Below are 15,583 nucleotides of genomic sequence, written 5' to 3'. Positions count from 1 at the left end.
TCTGCTATTAAAGTTTGAATTTGAAAAAAAAAAAAAGATTCTCACACTAATTCTTATTTCTTCTGACATTCAAAGAACTTGTTGCAGATCACAGAAATAATGAAACTGGATGAAACAACCCCCAGCTTACGTTTTCATGTTGTAGTATTTGAATGCTTAAGACCTGTGAGAATAGAATTTCATTTAGTGAATTTGACAACAGGCTGTATAGTCTCTTTTTGTAGGAGTTTTAGCAAGTAAAATAGTTGAGATTCTGCATCTAGTAAAATTTAAGAAACTGTACAGTAATGCCACTTCTTCAGTATGAGAAAACTTCATACTGTTTTCTCTAGTGGCTTAAAATCCATTTTTCTCTTGATCCTTTTCCTGTAAAAAAAATCTGCATCCAGAAAACTTGAATCAAGTCATGGGTCAGTGCCTGTGTCACAGTTTTAAAAGGAGCATATAAGTCTTAGACCCAAATGTGCCATAATGTTAAATTCATAGATCACCTGATCTGGATTCTAGCCTGCTCTGCTGATTTGCTGTGCCTTCTTGGGTAAGTTATTTAACCTGTTTTGCCATTATTAAAACAGACACCTACCTACCTCACAGGGTTGTTGTGAGGCTCACTTTAGTAATTAAAGTACTTTTGGCATCTGGCTAAGAGGTGTTACAGAAATGTAAAAATAAATTTATGTAATACCCTATGATCCCATAGGCCCAGCTGTCTATCACTGTTTCCTTTGTCTCTTGGTTTGAACCATCTTTTAGTTACAGAGAGACTTGGTAATGCTTTTCATGCACTTGAAAACTTCTGCTTTACCAGTGTTGTAAATATTTCACTAGTTGCAAAGCAAGCGTTTGAAGTTACCACCTTTTTCTCTGTTAGTTTTCTTTGAGAAATCACTCCACTTAAATACATTTATTAAACTGTGTTCATGTATTTGCAACATTATTTTACCGAGCTAAAGAATTTTTAATTCCAGTTGCTCTGAGTGGAAACTTTAATTGTTGTGAACGTTTCAGGCCAGTTCACACCACACCTCTTTACCTTTTTCCTTGTTGAGTGTATTGCATTGTATCTTGGTTACTTTGCATTGTTGTTAGTAGGGGCTGAAAGTTTGCCATAATGAAAGCTTTAACAGATCAGAAACACAAGACAGTTGTGCAAATACCCCAGGCCTAGAAGCAACAAATACAAAGCTAGTAACATCTACAAAGTGCTTGGCTGTTAATATGTATTTTTCGTCTTGCAAATTTTGCAAGAAAGACTCCTGTGTTATTGCTTGTTTGAAGGAAATGAAACTAGATTATTTGATCACATAACTTCTATTTGATATGAACACTTTGAATTTTAGATGTCTTGGTAACAAACCAGATGCTGTATGAGGATTCAGAGGGTGAGACCAAAGCTTAGGGTTGATTGTTTTTGCGCTTCATCGTATGCAATACATCAGTATCTTTAATTCATGTAATTCACACTGGTGTGGATACTAGTCAGAATGTATGATTTAACATACTTGTATATGAAAAATGTAAATAAAACCATTTAGAAAAATGATTGTTTTTAAAATGTTTGTGTTTCTTCAAAGCATTTTCTTCCCATGTTTTACTTTAATCTGGTTCTGAGTTCAGAGAAAAAGAATTGTTATACATACCTCCAAAATTATTCTGCTTGGGGAAAAATGGGAACTCACTTATGTCAGGATGAAGTTGGAGTGATAAAAAGTCAAAGTAGAATAGCCTTGGCTGAGATTCTGTTCAGTGGTACTTTCAACTGAAAATACTGTATCTAGCTGCTCTTTGTTACTTTTTTTTTTAATGGAAGGCATATCTATTATAATTCTTGCCCACCTTGCTGATCTGCCACACTTCTTTTAGTAAACTTCTGCTTTTGAAAAACTGCTGTACAGGTGTTCTGTACAAACATCCATATTGCACATTCTTGACTACCTCAATCTCAGATTTTCAACTTTTTTTTTACTACTGTATTATTTATGATCTTTTCTTACTCGTGTGGACTTGTTCCATTCTTGTTAATAAATGTTGTTCTGTCTGTGTGATTATTGTAGACTTGCACTAGAAAGTGAATGCAACTTCCTTCCTGTTCTACTCAATATGTAACTACAGGCATGTGCATCCTGCATAGTTGCCCTGGTCCTACAAGTTGTATAATATCAGAAAGTTACCACATGTGTGCCATATGTAGTTTCAGAAGATGCGCAGTGCATTGCTAGCGGGTTTCGTTATAATTCTGTTTCCTGTATTTCATCATTAACAATACCATGGGAAAGTGTTAGGAGTTTTAAAGTGGAAGTGATGCCTAATGAAGAGATTACTATGAACCCTCTTCCATAGTGTGTTGCTGTTTTCGAATAAACATGAACTCCTTCCTGTTCTGTTGTATTCTTTCTGTGTTGGGGTGACAAAAATCCCTATTAGAAGTGTTAGCTATATTAAACTCTTGTTCACAACACTTTTCAAGTCTCAGTTTGAAATGTAACAAGGACAGTGAAAATGTTTGTCATTGTGTGCTTTTCTTTTGTTGAAGTCCTTTGCTCATCTTTCTGTTGGTGCTTTGAGGGGGGGGAATGTGTGCTAGGTCAGGCACAAAATTGAGCTTTTTTTCTTATGCCTGAACATGAAATACCTAGAAGTAAAACCAGAGCTTTCTCGTGTCCCTTGTATTAACCACAGATTGGCTATTTTCATCTGCATGGGTGTGAGAGAACTATAATCATAATTTCTCATTAATTTCTGCATCTCTCCCAGCTTTCAGTTGTCAGCTGGTTGGGTTATCTCATGCTCTTCACTTGGATTTTGAGAAGCCTGTTGGCTGGAAGTACGCTTTCTGTTAAACCTGATCTGCTAGTGCTACGACATGAATTAATACTTGTTTTCCTGCAGAATCTCTTGCAGATAATGAAGAGGCTTTGAGTCACTGCTGTGGTGAAGTAACAGTGGCTTATCTTAACTAGAACCTCTGTAACTGTGAAGGCACTCCTGTGTCCTGTTAGTACAACTGTTCTTCAAGAGCCTGCTTTTAGTTTTGTGGGGTTTTCTTTTTGCTTTGCCATTTTTCCTAAGCTACCTAAAGCACTTCAAATGTGAGAAGAAATTATATACATTGGTGCATAACTGTACAGTTGCATAGGCAACATTCACGTTTTTGGTGGCACATTATATACATGCAGTTAGCTACACATGACAGGATTTTATGGTGATTTGCATCTGATCTGTATTCAGGTTTAGTTAGTTTGTTAGTGACACATGTTCATAAGCATAGAAGCATGGGAACGCTTGCAGAGTTTATTGAACTATTGCATCAGAATTGTTTAAATTTTAAGAGTAGGCTTTCTGAATAGAAAGATGGCATTTTTATATTTAGTTTGTAGATATTTTTCAGTAACTGCTTCAGGACAAGGATCCTGTTGCATCTTGAGACAAGACTCACTTCTAAGCTGAAGCGTGAACATTTCATCTGGGTCTGTTCTTTAGAAGCAGATTGTACTAAGCCACGTGACATAGTCTGTGTTAGTTTTCACAGGTTCCAATAAGCACATATTGATCATCTATTAGTAGATCCTGTAACCAGAGGTCTTATAGACTAAAGGCTTTCAGAGCTTTAGCATCTCAACTTTGTCCAAAAGGAAGAAAGCTAAAATTGTTAGTATGCTGAGAAAGCTTGGTAGTTTTGCTCATACTTTCACACTTGCTCTGTTTCTGCAAAACAGGTATGGAGGTTATGTTAGACTAGGCTTCCTCCATTCTTTCCTTTCTTGTGTGTTTTCACAGGCAGAATTTGCTTTAAGCAGCATGAACTATCAGGTGTTGCTGTGGGCTGTATCTTTCCATGTACCCTTGCAATTCATCTTTCAGATGACAGGGAGGTCGCAGGAGTGCTTGTCAAGAAGCTGTCTTTGGACAGTTCAGATGTGTTCTTTTAAGTATCATAATTCTACTTACCATTTCTGATGGATGTGGGGAGTGCAGAGAGTCAATAGTAATGAAATAATTGTAAGTTTTTCCTGCCTTTCTGTAACTTCCCTGATTTTTAACAGCAAAAGAGAAAAATTCCAAAATTAATCCTGTGAGAAAAATGTTTCCATCCTAATAATTGCAGAAGAAATCTGATGTTCTTAATATCTCTTAACTATACTTATGCAACTGCATAGCTGCTGGTAAGATTGTAGTGGTATTGCATTTGTAAAGCATGCAGACACCTGTAGCAGCCTATGATATGCAGTATGTTGTAGGAACAGTTCCAAATGAGTTTTGTTTAAGCTTTTACTGATCCTTTGTTTAGTTAATCTTTATAGTTTAGTCTTTTGTATTGTATTACAGATACTTAGAAGATAAAATATAATTAAGCCATATGCTGGATCTTCAGGTGTAAGAAGCCCTGTCATTGGTGTTACTATTGCAGAGAATAGGATGAAGGCTTTCACCTGTTTAAAGGTGTTATGTCCTTTACTAACATGCAGTTAATAACATTTGAAGACAAGTGACAGTGAATAAGTTGAAAAAAATCATTTTTGTAACACATTGTTCTGGTGTAAGTTTAGCTTAGAGATTTCCTTCCCTCAGCTATGTCAGTTGACCCCTCTCCTCAGATTTTTCCATAGACCTTGCAGTGACTAATAGTTGAGTACAAGCAGAATGCTTTGGAAGTTTACCTGTGTAACCAGATAGCACTGACAAGTTCATACAGGAAGAAACATTTCCTTCATAGTGAATTAGAATGGCAAGCATTATGCCATGAGCCTTAGTCTAGCAGTTTAAATTTCGCCAGGGGAATTTCATCACTGGTGCTGACTGTGGCTTTGGTAATTGTAAATTCTGTCTTAATTGTAAAATTGTGTGAGAAATGCTTACTCCATGGTGATGACTGATCGTTCTATAAAAACCAACTGAAAGTACAGTTCATTTATAATGAAGAATGTGAAGCTTCAAGTGGACTGGTCTTAAACAGACTAGGATAAATGTTTTAAAATACACATAGATGCCCCTGACAAGGTTTTCTTTGTAAAAATGCACTCTAAAGTAGTCCCCAATGCATGACATGGGTGCAAGCTAAAACATTTAATACAGAACAGTGTCTTCATTCCTACTCCACCCCCTGAAAAGGGAATTGCTGCCCTGGTAAGTACATGTTACTTGCCCTTTATTGTTGCCCACTAGCTAGCATTCCTCAGGGAAATGTTATCAATGTATTTATGTCAACTGAAATTCTGCACAAGAGTACTTGAGCAGGATGAGCAGTATAAGTAGCTGTTTTAACACCTCAGAATATTCCACAATATTTGTCCTTGATAAAATCTCAGTGCTGGTAAGCCTGAGCAGGAAACTGACTGTATGATTTATTGTCAAAGGGTAAAACTTCTCCAATGTAAGATGTGACCTAATTCAGGCTTTCTGTTTTGTTTTCCTTGCATTTTTTAATAGAGTTTAAGATTGACACTTAAAAATTTATCCCATGTTTGTTTTGGTTTTTTTCTGTGTGTTAATGGATATTAAAAGGGAAGTACTATGGAGCTTGCAAGTTAGCTGACAGTCTTTAATTCAACAGGAATGTTTTGCTAGTACTAAGCAGAAGGAGGTAAGTTTTTCTTTTCATAGTGCCATAAAGTTTCTGCTGTGAGTTTTTTCCTACTAGTCTTACCTGTTAAAAAAATCACTGTTGCGTAAGAAACCTCACCTGTTTACAAAATAAAAAGGCTAAAAGATACTACGTATTTGTCATTTTACTGATGTTCCTAAAACTCAGTTTTAACTCCAGAAAAGTTTTGTGGTGTTATTCCGCCCCCCCCCCCTCCCCTCCTATTTTTAGAAATTCTGAAAAGAAGGTTAATCTCCTGGGGGGGTGGGTTGGGGGGGGTGTGTGTGTATTGCTAATTTACTTATGAGAAAAATAATTGCTGTTTCTGAATAAGTTTGATTCTTGTTGATCTTTGGTCTGAATCAAATGAAGGCACTACACTAATGAGGTGTTATCAATAGCCTGCAGGACAGACTTAAAGTGGTCTGTCATTTCTGCAAAAGTTTTGTAGTCAGACATTTTTCATTGCTCTTAGAACTTTAGTGCATCCAATGCATAGAAATTTTGACCACGGTTAAGCTGCACTACCACTTGACCTCCCTAGTGCTACCTGTTTTGCCTTTCCCTGAGACTGGCAGAGTTGCTAAAAAACTGTCTAGGCTATGATGCTTTTCATCTGTGAGCAGAGTTTTCAGCTTTATTCAAGGTCAGTTCTCTGTTCAAGCACCAGCTGATTCAGGGAATCACAGAGGTTTTGTAGTGATGCTTCACTACTATGTTGCTAAATCTTCAGTATTTTGCTTTTTTTAAAGCCTGCTGCATCACCATAATGATATACATCAAAACCAACTCAAGCACCACTGTCTTCTAATGTTAGGCTAAATGAATGTGGAGAAATTCACATCTTTTTTTGAGATGTCTGCCTTGTTGTAAGCTGCATTTTCGCAGTGTGAATAGTTTACATGATGTTTTAGTATCAGTTCTCTGTTAAGCTTAACCAGATGCTTTCTGCTACTGATAGAAATTGTTAGTTACATGTCACTTACAAATGGTGATGCTTTTGTGTGCTTGGTGTCTTTGCATGGGGCCAAGTGCTGCCCATAGCATCCTAGCATAAACCAGCCAAATATAACAAAACTATTGTAGTATTTCTAGGACCCCTTGTGGGCTGCTGTGTGAATTAGATCCAAGGAATCAGCTTAGAGCCTACATAATATTTTTCAATGCAGTGCTTGACACTGATGGGCACTTTACAGCATTATTTAATGCAAATGCTATCTGAAAGTATTCTGGATTTTTCTGTCCAGTGTTTGTTTCTACATAAGGATGCATCTGTCCTAGTAGTTAAAGACCTCGCAATCCAAATCAAATAATAATCTGCCATCCAACTACTGGAGAGACTTTTTTTTTTTTACAGAAAATTTTAGAACACTGCTCTGGGTTTTTGAATTGTGACAGCAGAAAAGCCACAAAATGCTGACCTTGAGGGGTAGGGGGAAAAAGCAAACTGAGTGGATCTCTGCTGTCTCAAATCAGCAGTTTCCTAGAGTATGTTTAGTTCTACATGGGCAACACTTGCTGGTGCCATGATGTAAAAGCAAACACGTTTTTCAGTGTGGAAGGCCACGCAGAAATGAGATAGTGTCAAAGAAGGCTTTTCCGAAAAGAAGCTAATTAGAGTGCTCTTTAGCAAGGTGGGCAGAACTATAAGCTGTATATATTAATTCCGTACAGATGTCCATAAAAGTAGCTTTTCCATTTCTGGTTAGTAAGCAAGGTTTTATTTCTAACTTGTGGGTCAAGGCTAGCCTTGCTTTGACAAGTCTAGGGGCTTACTTGTGCCAATGTTCATTCATTACTTCAAAGTCAGAGAATTTAGCTTAAATACTTGCCCTAACTTCCGATGTATCTTCTCTATATAGCAAAATGGGAGGAAACTGGGATGCTGGTTGTATTGCATCTCTCTTGCTGGGCTCTGGGGGCTGTGAGTTTCTGTACTGCTTTTATGTGATGGTCTTTTGTGTTTCATCTTTCTCATAAGATGAGAAATAAACTGGAAATGCACTTACCTAGCTGCATGTGAAGTGAATGTTAGCACATAATGGTTTTGTTATATTGAAATCTGAAGCAAGGGCTGTTATCTGCTAACCTGACACCAATGAATGTCAAATAGGAACAGCATAATGAATTGTCTTTACAAGTCTTCTGTCTTACAAAAAGTACAGCTGATGTAAATGGGTTTCAATCTCCCATAAGATCTAAGTTATTTGACCTGGCTGTAAAATTGAAAGACTTCAGTGTAGAGTTAACCCCTCTCCCCTTTCAGTGGAAATGTCACCTACAATGTACCTTTAATTTCTGAAGCTTGGAAATGTGTAATCTATATTTTTATTTTCCAACATCATTGTGTTGCTGCATAGCCAGTTATTCAAATGCAAGATAATTTAATGAGCTACCAATGCACTAATATCAACTTGTATAGATTTAAAAGTAGTTTTATGTATATTTTTGTCTTTATTTGGTTTTATGGATAGTGGGACTATTCCCACGGGTGGAAGCCCAGCAGGCTTAGCATTAACCTTTGGAGGTAAATCCATGACAAAGCCAGGACCCACAGCCCTTCCTTCTGAGGTTATTTTTGTAGCATTGCAGTTCACATGCACTTGGTTTGGGTTTAGTAAGGTTTAATTTCTAATACAGTATGCATCCCTTCAACTGCAGGTTGATGCTGTGATGCAGTTGCAGAGAATTACTTGTGCCTGAGCATATTCTCCAATATAATTTTAAGATTTCTGATTCTTCTTTTCCTATGATGAGACAACTGCCTTCTGTGGTCAAATATTAGAGCCTATTGGCACCTTTTGAAATAGGACCAATTTCGTGGTTTTGAAAACTTTCTTTAGGCCATTCTTGCAACAAAATATTGGCAAATTGCTATTTATGTTCCAGCCATGGAGCTGAAACATCAAGAATAGTTTGGGATTTGCTTGACAGGTCAAGCTAGTCTGGTGCTAGTATTGTAACAGTAAGAAGATTATTCTGTGTGATACAGTTACATCTTTTAGCACCATACTGTGCTCTTCAAGGAACTCCTGTTCCTTGAGGAAAATTGATTGTTTTGCTATCTGTATTTTGAGGAGAACCTTTATTAGACCAGTTCCAGGCTAGAAAATGGGAGAAATTAATACATGGTCTCTGCATGAATTTGACCACTCAAAAGGGGAGTTTTTTCTGGTCCTGAGATTTGGACTATCAGCCCTTTTTGCCAAGTCAGTACAGAATCTGTTTAAGGGACCTTTGCTGCCTTCTAGACATCTTGCTTTTTCATTAGGTATTCAGAGATCTCCTTTAAAAAAAAGATATATTGGAAATTACAAGCCACAGGGTACATTGAAAGATGACTTTTTATTAAAATGAGATTAAATTGAGAATCTGGGTATGAACTTGAATCTAGCTAGAAAGCAGTGGAAAATAAAAGTTATACTTAGCATTTGTAAATGACCTCATACAGTCACATAGTTATATTAAGTTTTAGAATGAGCAGATTGCCTAAATAAGTGATTCTCCTTCAAGGACTGTAGGGTCTGCATTTCAACAATGCTGAACAACCTTCGGTTGGAACCCATGTGGCTCTACACCTGCTGCATGGCCGGAAAGATGCTGCCAGACCAGTAGTGTGATTTCCCTTCCTGGTGTGGTGCACAGCAGCCCCTGAGCAGCTTGCCATGCATTACGCTTGCGTCAGCAGATCTAAAGTCAGATGATGATGGAAGTCTTCATGTAGAGATCTCTAGGCTGCTGCCTCTGAGAGGTGTGAGGTTGTTAACCTGATGTGCTTTGATTAATTATTACTAAAAGCTATTAAAGACTGGGTTGATGAGGCTGTAACAACAATTTTCAAGAAGTTGGAGAGTGAGAAGCAACCTTTCATATCCCTGGCTAGTCATGCAGTAGCTCTCTAGCTCTGCCACTGTCCTGTAGCAATCTCTTGCCACAACTTAGCTCCTTATGAAAAAAGCTGCCCTTCGTTTACCTAGTGATCACCTTTCCTGTAGAGGTGGCCACATTTTACTGTGGTGGTGGTTGGGGTTTTTTGTTTGGTTGGTTTTTTTTAATCTTTAACAGAAAGTGATGATATGGCCTAGAACTTTGCTGTAGAAAGGTAACATTTTCAGTAGCTGCTCAGTAAATGCCTCTTCTTGAACTTACGTATGTAGGTTATTAACTGGTTATTGGATTTGCAGAATTACAGGTCCTGATTATAAGCTTAAACAGTATTCTTAGTTACTGAACAGTTTATTCTTAAGTACTGTGAGCAAATTCAAAGTTTATATTAAATACAAATACATGATAGGGTACATGATAGACCACTGTTTTCTTAATCCAGAAACAACTATGAAACCAAAAAGATGGTTGTGATCAGGAAGTATGGCTGGTCAAACTGGAACAAGCTTCCTAGAGGGGGTCATTGCCCCAAGTCTTTCAGTGTTGGCCCAGTACCCTTAACAACATGCTAGAAGTTCTAGGCAGCTCTGAATTGGTCAGGCAGACTAGATGATCATTGTCTCTTCCGACTGAAATACTCTATTCCTAGGTTGCCTCAGGAGCTCTCCATTGTTGTTACTTATATGGCAGCTGTGACTGCATTCTGTAGGGAGACTTTTTCAAGGGATGATACACCTAGTGGAAACAACATGACTTAAATTTTGATGTGATGCCATGGTTCTGGAAACTGTAGAAATTATAATAGTAATTTGTGATACTTAATTTAGAATGGTTTTAAGGAACTTTTCAAATCCCATTTTATGTCAGACTTTGAGACAGATAATCATGTGGATGGAAATAGTTAGAATCTCATCTTACTACATTTTGAGAAAATGAGTCTTCCCATACTCAGTGTACTATATCTATATCTCTTCCTTGCAGTCTTTACTAATAGCAAGATAAAAGCTGTGTTTTTCACAAAGAATATTGATTCCGAGTTAAGACTGCAGAAACACCAAATCATTCAATCCTTATCTGGTGCAAATTGCAGTAAAATAATATATTACAGAAATTACATTTCCAATTACATGCTAATTTTTTTAAATAAAGGATTTCATTGGCTAAGCCTTGGAATGTGTTGCACAAATGAGATGTGCTTCATTCAGCACACAAATTGTACATCAGTTATCTAGGCACTTATAATCCAGTCTCCTTGGGTTAATGACCATATGCAAGTGCAGCATTTAGTCCTGCATTTCACATGCATTTCACTTACTTGAACAGAGCTTGCTTTGCTATTTGCAAAGGTAATTGCTGTTATTTGACCTGTAGGAAAATGAGTTTGTCATGTTAAGTGGTCATGCAAGTAGTCACTGACTGGAAGTCTCAGCAAATAGCAAAGGGCTGAATATGCTAAAGATAGAAGAGGGAATTAGCATGTTACATTCTCATCTTCCTTTCAAAGATGATATTTCTTTGAAGAGGTCTGAATAGTTCAAACTGCTATCATCCAAGCAGTATTTATGTGCAAATAAACTGCTGACATCTTTCCAGTCAGCCCTAGCCTCTCTTAGGGAAATGGGTAGAGAAATGTGAATGTATTTTATTACATCTACAGTTCTGTACTAGTAGAGACCAAAATTATATCCCACTGGACTTGACAGTGGGTAATTGGTTATTTACCTAAACAGTTAAGATATAAAAAACCCCAAATGACAGATTTGTTTAGTGATGATAAATCTTACATAGTTTGATTTTATTTTTAAAATGCTGACTTTTTAATTATCTAATATGTAGTCATTTAACTGAATTAATCTAGGTCTCTCACAGGAAGCTCCCTGCCAGTTAATAAACAAAAGCAATACATGCAAGTGTAGGCTCATTGTAATTTTGTACCCTGAAGCATATCTTGTGTATGTGGGTTTTTCTGGTTTGCTTTAAAAAGGGGGGTGAGGAAGGAAAAAGCTCATCACATTAAAGATGTTGCATATGTGGTGTTTGTAACAAAACCAGATTTTAGGAAATAGTAGTTCTAAAATACCAGCCACTGTTAACTAAAGCCTTGGAAAGCTAATGCCGGCACTGCCGTTGTGTCCCCTCCCCTCACACCCTGCCTCTCCTCAGCTGTCACAGTCTGACAGTGGTGCACAGTGTTTCTCTTCAGGTCTCCCTTCAAAAAAAAAAGTTTTAAAAAAAATGCAAGTGCAATGCAGGAGCAGTGGATAGAAAAGAAAGCAAGAGGATCTCCCTCACCAAGGAGAGAGCTAGAAGCAGTTGATAAGAGAACGTTAGATTATATGATTCCAACTTTTTTTTCTTTCCCATGGAAAACAACCACTGAAAAAGATGATGGTGTTGGGATATGGAAATAGATGGCAGAAAGTGCCATGTTGATCCTTAAGTACCACATCCTAACATTCCTTTGGAGCTTGAGCAGAACCAAGAAATACCGAAAAGATTAAAATAATAAGACACTTCTTGGCTTGCATTGTGTATCACTAGACAACTGCAAGTAGTCTTAAATTTCTAGATGAATAAAATAACTTGCTTTGCATAATTCTAAGTGACCCATGCGTCTTTTAATATGTCTTAAAAAGGATGAAGTGCAGTGTAATTTAGAGATTCAATTTGCACTTGAATGCTTGTGAAGCTCCTTACAGGAAAGCACATTTGTGTATTTCCTGTTCGTACATCAAATTTAAAGTTACTTTTCCAGCATAACAGGTAGAATTTCTCATTGACAAAGACAGAACAAGGCAAGGTCAGATGTGTTTTACTACAGGAGTGTCTAAGCATAGATTGTCAGACTAGATGGCCTTTGTATAGTCTTCAAGGATGGAGAGAGATACTCATATATACCAGTTTCACCTTGGAATGACAGTATGCCTAAGCTCATTTAGTATGTGGTTTGTCTGGGAGATGCCTCTCTGTGTTAGCCTCCCTATCATCAAATTGAAGAATAACTTGCTGCAAAGAACTGGAGTTCACTTTGTTTTGTTTAAGGATAAAATTAGCTTCAATGTCAATCCTTCAATGCTTTTCCACATCTAACCACTGCCAGTCCCTGTGTCTGTAATAGGGAAAACAAGAAATGGAACAGAAATGTGTGAGGGTCCTGAAGGAGCCACCTGCTGATAGGCTCTTTCCAGCCCTGAGCCAGGACTGCCAGGATGTTTGCTTGGGAGAGGTGAGCCAAGAGGTGCAAACAAATCCTACAGGAGACAGAGTTGATAGCGGCTCCTTCCCTCTTCTAGGAGCTTTTAAAAGCTCTCCATTGAGTGAGACCCAGTAAGCATTGGCCACTGCTGCTGTTTCTTTTGTTTTTAACAAATGCTGCCAGTCTTCAACCTCCAAACTTCATCAGTACCAAGATTTCTGAATTTTCAGATAGCAATATGAAACCACTCCTGTGGATTTAACAAACAGCACTCACCTGCTGTCCAGGTGTGGTCAGCAGCTTTTCATAATAGATGTTGAAAGTATTTTGTTCTGAGTCATAACATGCAAACAAAAAGTATAGCTTTTGTTCTTAGCAAAATATTTTACCTTACGATGTCTATGGTTACTGGAAGCATCTGTAGTCTAATTGATAAGTACTCCTTGTGCTCTGTCTTTTGATGTTGCTTGGTGCAGTGCTGCCAGGTGCTAATAAAGTTGCTCTAGTAAATAGCTCAGCTGCATTACTGTGCACTTACCTGATGCTGTGTACAGCTACTGAGCTCAGTCTAGGTTGCTTATGCTGACCAATACTTCATTGGGCTTTTGGGTAACAGGAGGCAGGGGAGGCACGCTGGGCAGGCAGAGAGCATTCACAGCCCTATCAGCTATATCCAGGAATTGTCTGAGGTGTAGTAACTCAAGACATGCAAAACACTTCTTACATGGCTAAAACTGGAAGGCACACAGATTTTTTCCCTACCTGCTTACAGCTTTTCATTCTGAGCTTTTAAATATTTATTATTTTGGGGGATCTTGTTCCTGAATAGCTAGAAGGTGATGACTTTTGTCAGTGGCAAAGCCACTTACTTAATTTTCAGTTTTCACCAGTAAAGGATGTATACTATCTCCTGAATTCACTCTTTAAAAAAAAAAATTAAATGTTTCTGCTCATCTTATTGAAGACCTTACTGGAGTAACCTCAAGGAAGAAAGTGCAGGCAGCTACACTTGTATGCACATACAAATCAAGATTCATTTGTTCTTTTCCATTCAGTGACCAAAGATAAAAAGAGTTTGCAGGGGCTGAAGGACATAGTCTGAGAGCTCTGACTCTTCAGTGAGAGTTGAATCCTTTTTGTCTTTGTAAGAGGTGATGAGGAACCTGAAAAGTTTCTCTTGCTGTCAAAGAAGGATGAAGTAAAAATAGGAGATGTAATTTTTGGACTTTACAATGGAGGAAAATCTGAAATACAAGAATTAATTTTTCTGCATCTAGAAATAGGGCAGCATCAGATTCCTTAATTTGTGTCTGCAGAAGACTTGTGTCTGAACAACCCTACAATTACTGTAAATGCCTTTGAAAGAGTGAAAGGCAGTGTTCTGCTCACAGGAAGCTGTGAGAAAGTGGCAGCAGGATGCATACTGGTACCTGAGGGTGTGTTGGGTCAGTGTGTCTTACTCCAGGGGTTAGTGGGGTTCTCTATTGCATGGACTTGCCACCTCCTGATTATAGTTAAGTGTTACCTCTGTAATCAGTGCTGTCTCTGTTCAGCTGTCTTTTAACTGAGTAGTTTTCAGAAAGCCTGTGTGAAAATCCTAATTAGGCTTTCTGAAACCCAGACTTTGTGAAATCCTTTCAAGCTGAGCTGATACTGCTCCAGTTCAAAAGCAACACATACACAAGGTTTATTTGAGGCCTCTTGCGGATGGATTGGTGTTTCCTAATGCTTCCATTAAAAATTCTCTTGTGCTTTAGAATGGGAGTGGTATAAAAATGGGATAACTAATGCCCTAGTGCAAAAGGGTCCTGTTTGTTGCCTACTGCCATCCTCCATGGGGAAAAGGAAAGGCTTTCAGAGCTGCTTCTCTGGCTGTCGTGTTTCAAAAGAAAAAGCTGTGAATCCCCTAGGTAAACAAAAAGCAAGGAGATTTAGAAGGGAGGTTTGATACTTCAAAAATACAATACAGCGTAACAAATCCTTCTTTCATTACAGGCTCTTTATTTCAATGCAAATAAGCATCTACTAAAGGCATTGTCGATTTTTCCTTGTTTCTTCAGGTGTCTCTACAGATTGCCTAGTCTGGTCACGTAACTGGAGCTAATAAATATGTGAAGGGTGCTAATAAATACGTGAAGGGTGCCAGTCTGCCCTCTTCATCTGTCTCATGCTTTTCTTTGTCCTGTCTGCAAGGCAACTTGTTACTTGGAGATTAGGTTTCTCCCTCTACCCTTGTTGTTTGTGCTACCTGAATGAAATGAGTGCTGAGATGTGAGTGTGGTTTAGTCCCTCCTGGAAGGCAGTACCAGAGCTGGAGGTACCTGCTGAAAAATAGGTTCCCTTTGGTTTATGGTTCACTTATTCAGCATCAGCATGTTGTAGCTAAGTGTAGTTTGAGAAATAAATATTCAAGTAGACTACACTTATTAGCTTATTAGTTCTGTAAATATGGTATTTTGCCCTTAATTTACTAAATCCTGATCTAGAAGCTTTGGTACCTGAGTCAATCTATGCACTTAAGGCAACAGAGTACCTTGAAATTAGAGGTTAAGTCTGAGTGTCCAGAATACAGGAAATCCAACTTTACCTCCTGATACCTAAATTTTGGCCCTAGTGGAAGTGCAAATTGTTTTTTTTTTTTAAATAATAAATAAACCTGCTCATTTTGAGAAAGCAAAGTATGTGACTCTTTATATGTAATTATATTTGCAACATTAATGTGGTGTTACAACATCATTAGTTTAGATAGCCAAACTGAAATGCTCTAGTGCTGTATAAAGAATATATTCCTACTATTCAAAAATAGTTTCCTAAGTGATTTGTTTTTTTTTTCTTCTGCTTCCCTATAGATTAAAGCAAAAAATTATGACAAAGTGGAAAAGGTGAGTCCTGTCAATGTATGCAATATATCTCTATAGCAA

General features: G+C 37.7%; 1 protein-coding gene across 1 annotated transcript in view; it reads left to right on the top strand.

Annotated features, from left to right (window-relative positions):
• CSTF3 (cleavage stimulation factor subunit 3) overlaps positions 1 to 15,583 on the top strand; it is a 48,034-nt gene that overhangs the window by 13,663 nt on the left and 18,788 nt on the right. The window contains exon 4 of the mRNA XM_054390314.1: positions 15,512 to 15,544. Coding sequence (XP_054246289.1) covers positions 15,512 to 15,544 — 33 coding nt within the window. The remainder of the gene's footprint in view (positions 1 to 15,511; positions 15,545 to 15,583) is intronic.

This window comes from Indicator indicator, chromosome 21 (assembly GCF_027791375.1).
Source record: "Indicator indicator isolate 239-I01 chromosome 21, UM_Iind_1.1, whole genome shotgun sequence".
Classification (NCBI taxonomy): domain Eukaryota; kingdom Metazoa; phylum Chordata; class Aves; order Piciformes; family Indicatoridae; genus Indicator; species Indicator indicator.
Note: the sequence above shows the minus strand (reverse complement) of the source record. Positions and strands in the feature narration are given on the sequence as shown.